This window comes from Scomber japonicus, chromosome 5, assembly GCF_027409825.1.
Source record: "Scomber japonicus isolate fScoJap1 chromosome 5, fScoJap1.pri, whole genome shotgun sequence".
Classification (NCBI taxonomy): domain Eukaryota; kingdom Metazoa; phylum Chordata; class Actinopteri; order Scombriformes; family Scombridae; genus Scomber; species Scomber japonicus.
In genome coordinates, this window is record NC_070582.1 from 11,266,859 (window position 1) to 11,279,900 (window position 13,042).

General features: G+C 37.6%; 1 protein-coding gene across 1 annotated transcript; it reads right to left on the reverse strand.

Moving 5' to 3' along the window:
- Window positions 1-199: 199 nt before the first annotated feature.
- Window positions 200-12,600, reverse strand: LOC128359352 (mucin-5B-like). The gene is made up of 31 exons (XM_053319845.1): window positions 12,568-12,600; window positions 12,354-12,427; window positions 10,882-10,939; window positions 9,207-9,442; window positions 8,971-9,085; window positions 8,169-8,256; window positions 7,972-8,084; window positions 7,683-7,896; window positions 7,451-7,576; window positions 6,833-6,950; window positions 6,612-6,750; window positions 5,750-5,854; window positions 5,550-5,619; window positions 5,312-5,449; window positions 5,033-5,197; window positions 4,862-4,956; window positions 4,621-4,747; window positions 4,290-4,528; window positions 4,105-4,117; window positions 3,349-3,449; window positions 3,095-3,246; window positions 2,845-2,983; window positions 2,660-2,767; window positions 2,392-2,571; window positions 2,068-2,307; window positions 1,753-1,909; window positions 1,441-1,569; window positions 1,057-1,207; window positions 824-867; window positions 490-662; window positions 200-403 (listed from the first exon to the last, which is right to left on the reverse strand). The coding sequence occupies exons 1-31, from the start codon at window positions 12,598-12,600 to the stop codon at window positions 200-202; spliced, it is 4,044 nt and encodes a 1,347-aa protein (XP_053175820.1).
- Between the last annotated feature and the right edge of the window lie 442 nt (window positions 12,601-13,042).

Consider the following 13,042-nt stretch of genomic DNA (forward strand, 5'->3'; position numbering starts at 1 on the left):
CTGAAGAGTTGAAGTTGATAATGTTGTGGTTTCAAAAGTGGGTGAGGTGGGTCTTTCTGTGGTGGGTTTTCCAGTAATTAATGCTGTTGATGTGGGTTTTTCTGTGGCTGTGGTTGGTTTTTCTGTGGTTGGAGTTGGTTTTTCTGTGGTTGAGGTTGGTGTTTCAGTTATTCTGGTTGTTTTTTCTGTGGTGGGGTTTTCAGTAATTAATGCTGTTGTTGAGGAATTTTCTGTGACTGTGGTTGGTTTTTCTGTTATTCTGGTTGTTTTTTCTGTGGTCATGGTTGGGTTTTCCATGGTTGTGGTTTCTTTTTCTGTGGTTGTGGTTGGTTTTTCGGTTGTGATTTCTGTGGTTGCGGGTGAAGGCAATGAGGGAGATGGCACTGCTGTTGTTGTAGAAACTCTTGGTGTTGAGAATGTGTAAATTGTAGTCACTGACTCAGTTGAAATGCTTGAAGTGACAGTTTGAGTTGTTGAAAAAACAAAGACTGTTGTAGAAGTCGGTGTTTCAGTCGTTGTAGTTGTATGGCAAGGCTCTATTTCTCTAGTGATATTTCCATTTTTTCCACAAACAGCAGTTATACAGCTTCCATCTCCATCATTGGTGTTATAGATTGTATCTCCATAGTCGTATATGTGCCCATTATATAAACAAGTGCAAGCTGCAAAAGATAGACATTACATTATATGGATCTGTATCATTTTTAACCGATCCTTACAAATGTGTGTTGAAGATATTTGTATAGTATAAGTAATGATGATTTTGTCACTGACTAACAATCACACAGGTCATCTTAATCATAATGTTGTGTTTTACACTCACCTTGCACATCATAGGTGCACTCCACCTTTGTTGAATAACAATAACTGGAAGATAATTAAAGAAAGGTTTCTCTTAAAAAAAAAAATCAAGAACACAATGTATGTACATATAATGCTTTATCGTCTTGTCTTGTTGTATTTTTGTAGATGTATTTAGATACATTTACTAAAATATATAGGCTAATGAGAAATAATACTTTAAAATACATAATTGTATGATATCAGTATACATACCACTTGTGACAGTTTTCCTTTGGTGTCATTATCTCTCCTTCTTTATAACGCTTCCCTTCATCATCATAGCAGCCACATTCCTTCTCTGACACACACTTCATGGTAACTTCTTCAAAATAAGGTTGTTCGGGTGGGCAAGTTGGATAACAGCCTTAAAAAGATAAATGCTACTGTAAGTCGCAATACTAGCACAGACAAGAAGGCCACCTTAAACCATGTGAGAAACTCTGAGTGGTGAAAATAGATGAAAAATCAGTGACACGTCAGGCAAGCACAAGTGTGTTTAGCATTGTCTGTGCAGCGGGTCATACATGTTCAGTCAACTTTCCATGACTATTTATAACCTTAAAATAAAATAAACCATCACTTTAATGTTAGATATACCTTCTAATGCTGGAATTTGATTGGAACACCTTCCTGAGGGATTCCTGCATGTTTTCATACACGGATTTCCACAAGGCTTATAGTGCCATTCACACTCTCCATCGGTGTTGTAAAAATCACAGAATAGAGCTAATGAAACAATAGAAAGGAATATTGAAAAGATACCACAAAACATTACATAATCATGTATGTAATCTTCATAATAAAGTGAGTCAAGTTTTGTTCGTAAACTTGCTGATGCTCACAGATTACGATAATCGTTATACACTTTATTTTTTTAGGTTTATTTCCTTACACCAATTAAACACTCACGGCAGATTTTGGGAGTTCTCCATCTCACACAGGCTCCGGCTTTATTACAGACTTCTGCATAGGCTGCAACAGCCGAGCAGAAACACTCACAATCTCCACCCGTATTGCAGGCACATGTGTCTCTCACACAGGCATCATAATAATTTTGGTGATCCACCTTTTTGAAAGAAGTCATGTATGGAAGTCAAGTATGGGCCGAATTATTCTCTTCTCATTATTAACTAATTATATAGAAAGTCATTGTTTAGACATTTGACTAATTGCTATGACTTTGTTTGACATTACATGCCATGTAATATTGCTAGCCAGTTTTACCTTCGCATGGCAGGCAGCAAACACTTCACTCTTGATAATGCTGCAGTGTTTCTCTGCCCATGCGTGCCTGTAGGAGTACAGAGTGCAGGGATTCTTTTGTGCTTCTGTGTCAGGGCAGGTAGGTGACATTTTCCAGCTGTTTCCAAACTCAAGAGCTTCAACAACAACGTCTTTGTTTCTGGTGGTGAAATCGTTCTTGACATTTCCATCGTAATTCCCACACAGACCACACACTTTGCCCTGGAATAAAATGACAGGAAGTTAATTTGTAAAATGGCAACCATATAAATTTGTATCTAACTAGCTGTATGTCTGCCCACCTACCTTGAATGTGGGGCTGAGTTTGATCATAATTGTTGTTTTCTTATTCCAAATGAGAACAAGACCATTCTTTGCCTCAATGACAAGATACATACCGATAGTGTGAACCTTATAGGGTATGTCTAACCCCTTGCTTTGTTTGGTAACTCTGACATTTTCCTCTGAAAGAACAATTTCACTGTTCTGAAAAAACAAAACAAAACAAAATATGCTCACAGATATTTTCAGCACTTTTACAATGTATCTAAATTGCATGTATAGTGTTTTGTACCCCCAAGAAGAGCTTGACAGCAGTGGAATGGCTGCTTTCAGTTGTTCCATATTGATTGCGCTCAGTCAGGACCCTGAACGTGCCTTTCATATCATCCCCACAGTAATCCTAAAATATATTAATGTCAGTATCACAAGATTTACCTTAGCCAAAGCACAAAGACTAAATATGAGTATGTGTGATACCTGAGTGAAGACGTAGTTACAGTCCCCAGTGAAGGAGAACTTCTTTTCATCAAAAGTGATGTAATGCCCATCTCCATATATTGTACAGGTTTGACCACACTCTTGATCTGTACATTCCCATTTTCTGCTTTTGCAAGTGCTATGATTCGAAATAATACATTTATGTAAAGTTATATATTCCAATTCAAAAAGGACACAAGGAAATGTGAACTGACAGAGCACAACATTGCAGTAGTACAAGAGCACTCACCAGGTATTACAGTCCACAGTGATCGTCTGTCCAAATTTATAGGATATTCCACCATATGTGCAGGGACAGTGCTCTTCCTTAACACAACCTCCTTTACCATCTGACAAAAGGCCATCAGGACACACACAGCCAGAGACACACTGTGTACTGACCTATACAGTGTGACGGCAATGCATTTAATATGTGATTCTGCTGATTTTGAATACATGTGTAGAATATGCAACAAAAGTTATTAAACATAATCTCAATCATACACATTCTGTGTCCAGAGTCTGGCAGCTTTTTTGGCACTCTGATCCCTTGTCACTGGCCTCTGCATGTGAGCAATTGAAGAAAACCATTGGATCGTAGCATGCTGATGACAAAGACAGTAGTGTGTTACAAAGGACACCACTGCATGCTCATACTATGCTTTGCTATACAAGCAATACTATGACAAGCTGAGTGCTTTGTACCTACATTCATATATATAGCTGCCTGTACAGCTTAATTTTCCCGCATGGCAGTAGCTGAAATACACAGAAAGATAGTTAACATGGACAAAGGAAAGAAAAGCCTCTTGTTATTTATTACCAATTTCTGCTTTTTTCTTGCTAAAACATGAACTATCCAGGGCTGAGGTACCCAACCAGTCTAGCCTTAGGATCCATCACTCACCTCAGTAAGTAATGGCATGTTTAAGATAACTTGACACCTCCATTATCTTAACTGCTTATTGTTTTAAGGGTTGCAGGGTCCCGGGGACTATCCTAGCACACATTAAGCAAGATGCAGTGAGCACCTGGAAAATTAACCTGTCTATTACACATACAAAATGATAGCTACATTCATGCGACCAGTTTAGAGCTTCAAATTCAACAAAACTATCTTTGGAGTACAGGTACATGTGATACTAGTGTTTGGCCCTGTTGTTGGATGAGCCAGGTTCATTTCCATCGATGTTATTAGCAGTAAGACCAATACACTGTGCGAGGCAGGTATTAGTAGGCTATTTGTATGGTAAAGCTTACCACCGCTTTCCCCCTGCATACGGAAACAGTGTTTCAAAACACATGCTGGAAATTTGTTACACTTCAAAATTATTTTTACACACATTGCAGGCTATCTGCTTAGTTCAGCATGACCTAGAACGACTGATTTAAGAATATGTTGTTGTCTGTAAATATTGAAATCCTCACCAAGTTTTTCCATTGACCTTGATGATCTCCCCAGACTGCACCATCTTGTCTTCCGTATAGCAGGAGCAATGTAAGGCTGACACACACTTCCCCTTTTCATTTAGGTAAGTTCCTTCAGCACAGCCGCAGCCATCAAATGGGGTTAATTCAACCTCACATGTTAAGTCAGACTGACTAAGAGAGTGACAGGTGCGACCACAGCTTGTCATCTGGTAGCCATACACCAAAGTAGGAGGGCAGTCGGTTGTGTATTTCTCTGTTGAAAAAAAACCCACCTCACTTACAGCCACTTTTAAATAAGACACATAAATACTCATTTTCACACTTGATTGTTTGGGTAAAACATACGGCACACTGTGTTCCTCCATCCACTCAGTGAGACACCTGCAGCAGCACATGAATAGACATAGGAGGAGATGGCAGCACACATGCACTCCTCACTTTGCTCACAGGCACATGTGTCATAAATACAAGACTGTGGAGAGAAACAGCAACAAGCTAAATATGCTGTTTTTAAACAATAAATAAATAAATACATACGCACACATTTATTAGACTGCATGCAAAAAATAAAAGAAAAAAAGCTTACATCGTGATAGTCTTGTGGGTCTATTTCAGAATGGCACTGGGCAAAAATCCCTTTTTTGTCGGACAGCAAGGAGCACCAGTATTTGGCATATTTTTCTACGAGAACAAATTAACATGTTAGATGGTTACCTTGAAAAATGACACATATAGAGCATAATGTCAGTTAACTTACCCTTGTCTATACTCAGATCGCAGGGGTCCTCAAGTATGTTTGTCACATCCGGACAGCTTGATTTGGTCTTCCAAGTGTTGGCAAATGTAACAGCTGTTCCCTCAGTCAGTCCCTGTGTGGTTTTGAAGTCATCAGCCTCAACATCATTAAAATCTCCACAAAGGCCTGCATAAAGATAATAACATTTAAAAAAAAAAAGACGAAATACACAATAAAACATGCAATGAAATAGTGGATATTCTGCACTGTAATAAAAAAAGGTACACAATGAAAACACACCTTTGAGTTTTCCCTTATTGGACACAGATGCTTTGATGTAAACCTGCATAATGGGTGTGAGCTGAATATCAAGATGGAGCCCATAGGTGGTATGGATAACAATGTAAAATGTTGATGGGCTGAAGATGGTTATGTCCTCTGTGGAAGAAAAACATATTCACATTGAATTAACAGTTGAATTAACACAAACTCAAAGTCAGTTATCTGTGATGAATACCGAAATAAACCAACCACTCACCCAAGTAAAGAGGCAGTTGAGAGGATAGTTTGTTAACAAAAACTTGTCCATTAGCTCTAACTGCAATCATCTGCAGTCGGAAAAAAGACAAAATATCTAGTTAAAAGATCAGGAAACATGGAAATGGAAGTATATCTTATGGAGAAAATCCAATAAATATGTTTTTATTAGGTGGAAACAATAATATACTGCAGTATTACCAGATATTTTGGCAGTAGTAGAGTGACTGCAGACAGGCACGTTGATTTATCTGACTTTTCACATTTGTTCAGGTCACCCAGGACAGTGAAAGTCCCATTAACTTCCTAAAGTCAACAAGATAAAAAAAAGCACATAGTTTACAACTACTGCTATTTGGTTTGTGAATCAAGGGATACATTACTTTAAAGGATAGGTTCACTTTTTCTTTTTAAACAATATCAATAAGTCCTCCAGTTTAAACAACAAAGGCTGAATGTCTACAAAAAAAGATTCTGGTCCCTGAGGCAGGTGGTTAGCAAAACATTGTGATTTGAATTTAAATGATTATTTCATTAATTTTAGGTTACAGCAAGAATCATGATCATGATTTTTTTTAACTTGCGGTTGGAAATGGAATATGAACATCAATCTCCTGTTTTTGTTCCATTCATTGTTCCATCCATCCACCCTGAGCTCCTCACAATGACTTTAACACTATATATTAACTTCAGCTGATTTGCTCCTGTAATAATCGCTATGGCCACTAGAGAGCTTCAGTCACTTGAATGCAAATATCTGTGCTTTTTCTCTGGAGGACAGTCTTAACAACTTACTAACATGCCCATTTGTACAGCGAAATTGTTTTTGCCCCCTGAACATGCTTCCAAAGTATGTGTGATGTATCCAGTCACTGTCCTGTGCAAAAATGCATACCTAAGTTTATCTGAATATAACTTCATATTGGTTTATTTGATTGAAGACTGTGGATATTGTCCCCACTGGAAATGCAGAGAAAAATAAACTGTTTCAAAGTAAAGATGGGCACCTGACTGTTGTTTTAAGACACATTGTGAACCTGTCCTTTAACTCTGAATACCTCACCTTTGAAAGTACATAAGAGCATTCTCCGTGGAAAGTGTATATTTTGTCATCGTAGGTGGAGATGTGGGAGCCACCCAGTATGGAGCAGATACCAGGACAGTTCATATCCTCACAGCTCCACTGACCCTGTGCACAAGTGCTGTCAACGGAGTTTAGACAGTTGGACTGAGCTTCAAATACACGTTAATATAAAATTATATTGAAGATTGTGAGGTTTTTACCATTTTTGACATGTCTTTGAGTAGGATTCCCCTGGTTTGTATGACTTGCCGTTGTGTAAACAAGAGCACTGGCCAACAGGAACACACCCGCTTTGTGTAATGTCATCAAAGACAGTCCCTTGTGAGAGGCATAATGAAGTTATTAGCCTTAAGCCCACAGTAAACTGCTCTGGACAATGCAAAACTTGTAGGCATACATGTGTGGGTGGTGCAGGGATTTCTTTTATTTATTTTAATGTCAATACCAGAGCTGGAGCCCGAAAGGAGTCATGAGGGAAAAAATAGCCTCCTTGATTAAATGGTAAGTACAAATGAATAAGATGATAATATTTAACAATGTTTTTGATATGATGTATTAACATATGTGTAAGAAAGACAACAAAAAATGTTTAACTTTGAATCTTAAGTATGTCAACACATCACCATCCAAAACCAAAACAAAACTGCATTTATTCTAATCACCACATTTAGATTTCAGTATACATTAGGTGACAATTTCCATGGTGTTGTGGTACATTAGGCTACACAGTGTTACTGACTAATTCTTTAAAAAAATCGGACAAATGCTGGCTTCTGTACAAAAGAAGATTAAACTGGTTTTAAAATCAGGAAACATACCAGATGGACAAAAGCATCCATTCACGCAGTGATCCTCACATACTTGGCTTCTCTGGGGGTTGCTGCAAGTGTCTGTACATGGACTACCGCATTCCCTGTACTCCAAGTTGAATGGGCATGTTTCAGCTATTCAACACAACAATGTTACAATTTAGAGAGAATGAATCTGATAAATAACTACAGAGACAACATCAAAGCTCAAACTTGCATATTTTCTTATTCCTGTACCTACCACAGAGTTGTGCGGTCTTCCATTGTTGCGGATTTCCACCTGCATGAGCACATTGACGGGAGTACTCTGACATGGTTGAACACAAGCATGACAAACTACTGCTGTTACAGTGGGACAGGTCCTTAACACAGGCGTTGATGAAGGAGTCAGTATCAATTAGGTCTCTACAGCTGAGGAATGCAGGTCCAGACAGAAGGTCCTTACACAGGTATTTCTGTTGGCAAAAGTATTTAATGCATTTAAATTGTATTTATATGTTGTATATTTGAAGCCAGTGTAATTTACTTACTTGATTTGCATTGGTCTGTGTGGCTGGGGAGGAAATTTCCTCACATTTTTCAGTAGGACCATTGGCTTTCCAGACCTCTCCAAAATATTCAGTAGTTATAGAATCCCCTGTTTCTAAAGGAAAAAGAGGTTATAGTAAATGTGAATACTGTCATTGTGTAGCTTGTTTTAAGCTTTTGTATTAAGTATCTTATTTACCTGTTTTAAACTCGTTATACATCTGAACTCCGTTGAAGTCGCCACACAGTCCGCATGTCTGATTTTTGAACTTTGCATCCAGCTCAACCTTAAAATCAGGTGGAAATTAGGTTTGAATAAAGTGTACAAATAAAGAACAAATGTCTTCATTACAGTTAATATTATGCACTTGTTTCCTGGCATCATTTGTTGCAAAGTAGTATGAGGAAGCTGACTCTCTTTTTGGTGTTCAACCATATCTAACAAGAATGGAAGGTTTGAACATTTAATGCGACAGCTCAGCAATTGTCATTTACTGAAGACTGTGTGATTCGGCCAAAAGCTCCAGAACAAATAAGAAGCTGAACTTTGAATGGAGACAGACAACTTGTGTTTTCAACAATGAACAGTTATACAAAAGTGTATGCTGTTGAATGAATATTGGTTTTGAGTAACTAGAGTTACATCCCTTTTCTGCTGTTGTTCGGAGACATTGGCTGTGAATTGTTCTCTTAAACATTTAGCATTTTGACATCACCTGTAGTATTAGGAAATTAACTCAAAAAATGTCCTGTGTAAGTGTCACTTAAGACACTGAACCCTTCACAGTTGCTTACCTTTGATTTATGATGGATTAATTGGAGTAAGAATGACACATAATGCAATTCTCTAATCTCCTGAATAGTGGCCAAACCCAATATACTATAAATATTTGCACAGCTCATTGACCTTTATGTATCAGTTATGAAAACAATAATGTAAATCAGTGTCATTTATTAATTATAATATAATCATATGACAAGTTCAATGTAAGTATACATACCCAGAAAGATTCTTCTTCATTCCACATGATGTTCAAACCCAGCTTTGCTACGATTTTGACATAGGAGACAGATCTTTCAATTGAAATGCCAACCTGGCTAAATGGTATGGTGACACTGGAGGGGGAAGTCACAGTAAGATTATAAGACATTAAGCATGACTCTAACAAGTACATCAGTGTTGATGAAAAGTTATCAAAACAGTCTCGTAACAAGGATAACTGAACTAAAGACTCACAAGTTATCATCGACTTTGATGGAAGAACTGGACAATTCCACCACGACCCCATCTAGTTTCATAGAGACCTTCTTAATGCTGGTGACCCCATTTATCTCTTCCCGTTGGAGCTGGATATTGAAATCCTCATAGCTTCCCTTACAATGGGATGCAAGGATATAGTTGCAAGTAGAGGGAAGCTGGAAAAAATCTCCATCAAAAGTCTTAAAATGGTAGTTTCCCCACGTACTGCACAACTGGAAATCGGCGGATGTCGTTTCTAGTTTGTGGGTGAAATAGCATTCATTAAACAATACTTAAAGTTGTAAATCATTTTTTGCTGAGCTAGCCAATAACCCTCGACTCATTGAAGAGGGACACCTAAAAGCTGTAACACTGAAAACATCTGATTAGAATCTCTTGTTGAATGATTTCATATCATATTGTAAAGCAAAAAATCAGTAAAAAATCCATCAAAAATCCATCACTTCACATTAATTTGATCAAATCTCGTTCTCCGAATAGGGTCCTTTATACTTGATAAACACAACAGGACAATTTGTTTGGATGAAGTCTAATCTAAGCGTAGATATAAGCCCATGATATATGCAGCTCTTTTTGTATTCCACTCAGTATACATACCACTGGTTACTACAGATAATCCAAAGCAAAGGGTGAACCATTGTATCACCCAGTCAAGCGACATTCTGGCTGTTCTCATGAGTAGTCCGTTCTTCAGCCAACTGGTACCACGCTATCGATGTCATGTTATATATTTCATTTGGTGTTTGCCGTGAAGGAGGGGTAAGAGGGTTTTTGTATCCAGTTAGATCACGCCCATGAAGAGGTTGCTTATAAAAACAATTGATCTACATTTGTCTGAGTCATGAAGAATCCTATCAATCATTAAGACTGACTGTGAAAAGAACATCGGTGTTGATGACAAGTTATCAAAACAGTCTTACAATAGGCGTGACTGAGCTACAGGCTTACATTTTATCAATGCTCGTGCTTCATGGTTCTATTTTGATGGTAATCTTCGGTAAACATGAACATATCTCCTCTAAGCAAGAGAAATATTTAAAATTGCTGACTGACATACAGTGCGGTTCATGAATCATTAAAATGTACGCTTTTGTTTTAATACAGTTTTATTCAGTGTATATTAAACAGTGTAATTGTGCACTTTGTGTGCAGTGAGTGTACAATAGGCTATTCATGATGTGGTTTGTATCTACTCAAGGATTGAGTAAATGTGTTGATAGTAATAATAATAATAATAATAATAATAATAATAATGATGATGATAACTTCATGAGTATTGCACCTTTCATACATGAAATGTGGCTCAAAGGGCTTTATAACAAAATAAATTACATGCAGCAAGTGTTTCCCATGAAAAACATAAAAGAACACAAAATTATATGATGAAACATTAATGTAACATAAGATGAAAAATAAAAACACACTTAATAACATTAACAAACATAATATCAAAATTAAGTGGAGATACAATTCATAGAATGCATACTTCAGTGGGGGTAATTTGAGACTTAATAAGCGAAAACTCAGAAAGTATTTCATCATGTGTACACAATCTGTAAATCTGCACTTACGTCTCTGAAGCTATTAGCAAACAGAACCTTCCTTTTCCCAACAGACACAGACTCACCTTGATTAACTTAAATCAGCTTACCAGAATGTCCTCCCACAGGTTTAACCTCACTGTGGGTCTTGCTTGTGTCAAGTGCAACCTGGTCATGAAAAAAACACTCTTAGTGATGCTGTCGGGCTTAAAAACATCAGTCTTTTCACAAATCCACCGACCACTGACGTCAGAACCAATAAATAAAAGCCGCTTGGTAATATTAATAAACACAAGATAATATAAAATGAAATGCATAATGTGAATTCTTATGGTAGATCCATAAATCACTGGACCACACATTGACCAAACATTTGCCAAAGACTTACATACCTTTGAAATGTTTATTGACAGTCTAGCATGACTCTTTGTACTTGGTAGCATTGTTTGTAAGGTACACATTAAAAGTAACTATTACCAATAAGCAAGTTCCGATGTAACCATCTGTTGTGCCTACAGATTAAAGTTATAATCTCAAAGATTTTCATTCAAAGAAATATCTTTTAAGTCACCATCTATTGCTGAATGAGGTAACACAAAGGTCATTGAGCCTATGGCCAATGATGAAAGTTCTTGCATTTGCAGTATTATGATTATTATGAACCAGGTGTTTAGTGACGCATTTTACATTACCCAGTGGTTGATCTGCCAGACAACGTATGGTCGACCTAACACAACAGAATAACACCATATTGTGTCGCCGTAGAGAATGAAATTGAGACTTTCAAGACTGCCACTTTGACGTACCTGCATATAGAAAATGAGATTGTGACAAAAGTTAGGTGGGTGAGACCAATATAATTTTTGACACCCACTTTGCAGTATAATTTGTAGCCGATGGCCACAAATTATTGAAATGATTGCCATTTGTGAAGACATTCATTGTACCCAGACGATGAATCCTAATGGCTTCTTAGTGACCCCCTGACTTTTCCTGTTCTGCTACATGCAGTTTCATGTGGTTGTGATCACATCAAACAGCACAGCAGCTACTGGAAAGATTGCTATAATATTTGATACAGACATTCTTTTTTCTGTTCAGGATGAATTGTAATAACTTTGGGAAACTCCCAACTGTTCATCTACACTGCATGTACAATTACTAGGCAAGTGAGTATTCTGACCTAATCATTATTTCCATGCACATTTTCCAACTCCAAACCACAGAAACTTGCCTGAATGCTTATTGGATTTAATCATTTTATATGTATTTGTGTAATGAAGGAGGGTGTGGCCTGAAGTATATGACACCTTATATTGAGGTGTACATAATTATTAGGCAGCTTAATATACCTCATGTAAAATTGTAAATGCCAAAACTTGTAAAATGCTTTTCAGATGGATGCTAAACTCTTCACTGCCGGACAATCAAAGGTTTTGTTGTGAATAATCAACAGGATAAAAAAAACACATGGAGAAGAAAAGGCACAAATAAACTGCTAAACACTTGAGAAGCTTTAAACGTGAAGCTACTAGGAACACATTATGCTCCAGTGCCACAATATTTCACAACTGAAACTTACCTGGGGTGTCCAAGAGTACAAAGTGTGAAGTGCTCAAAGACACGGTCAAGGTAAAGAGGGTCGAAACACTGGCACTGAATAAGAGCCACAAGTTGAAGTGTCAAGTTTGGGCTAAGAAATACCTGAAGGCAGCTATCTCAAAGGCTTTATGGACAGATGAAATGAGAATGACTCTTCATGGACCAGGTGGATGGGAATCAAATCCTAAACCTACTGCCAGTTTCTGGAAGATACTTTCTTCAAGCATTGGTGCAGGAAGAGATCCTCAGAATTCAAGATAGCCATGATCTTTATGGAGGACAAGTACTCCTCTCTGTGGCTATCCACAAAAAGCCTCAAAGATGACCGAGTAATGACCTGCCCCCCTTCCTCAACTGACCTAAATCTTACTGAGACTTGTGGCTATATATTGGTCCCTGAATGTTTGAAAAGATCAAAAAATCAGTGATGGACTGGTAATCTGGCAGACCAGGCAAATGCTACAAGGGCAGCAAGACTCTGGGCCCCTCAGAATGGATTATTAAATCGATCTAATGACATAAATTGACAAGAAGTACGCTGAACACGGAATATTTAGCCTACAGTATCTGCTGAGAAGACTGAACTTGTGGCAGAGGTAGGGTGACTAGACATCCTGAAAATTTGATTCTTCATTCTCATATTTTCCCCTGACAAAGATAAAACTCACT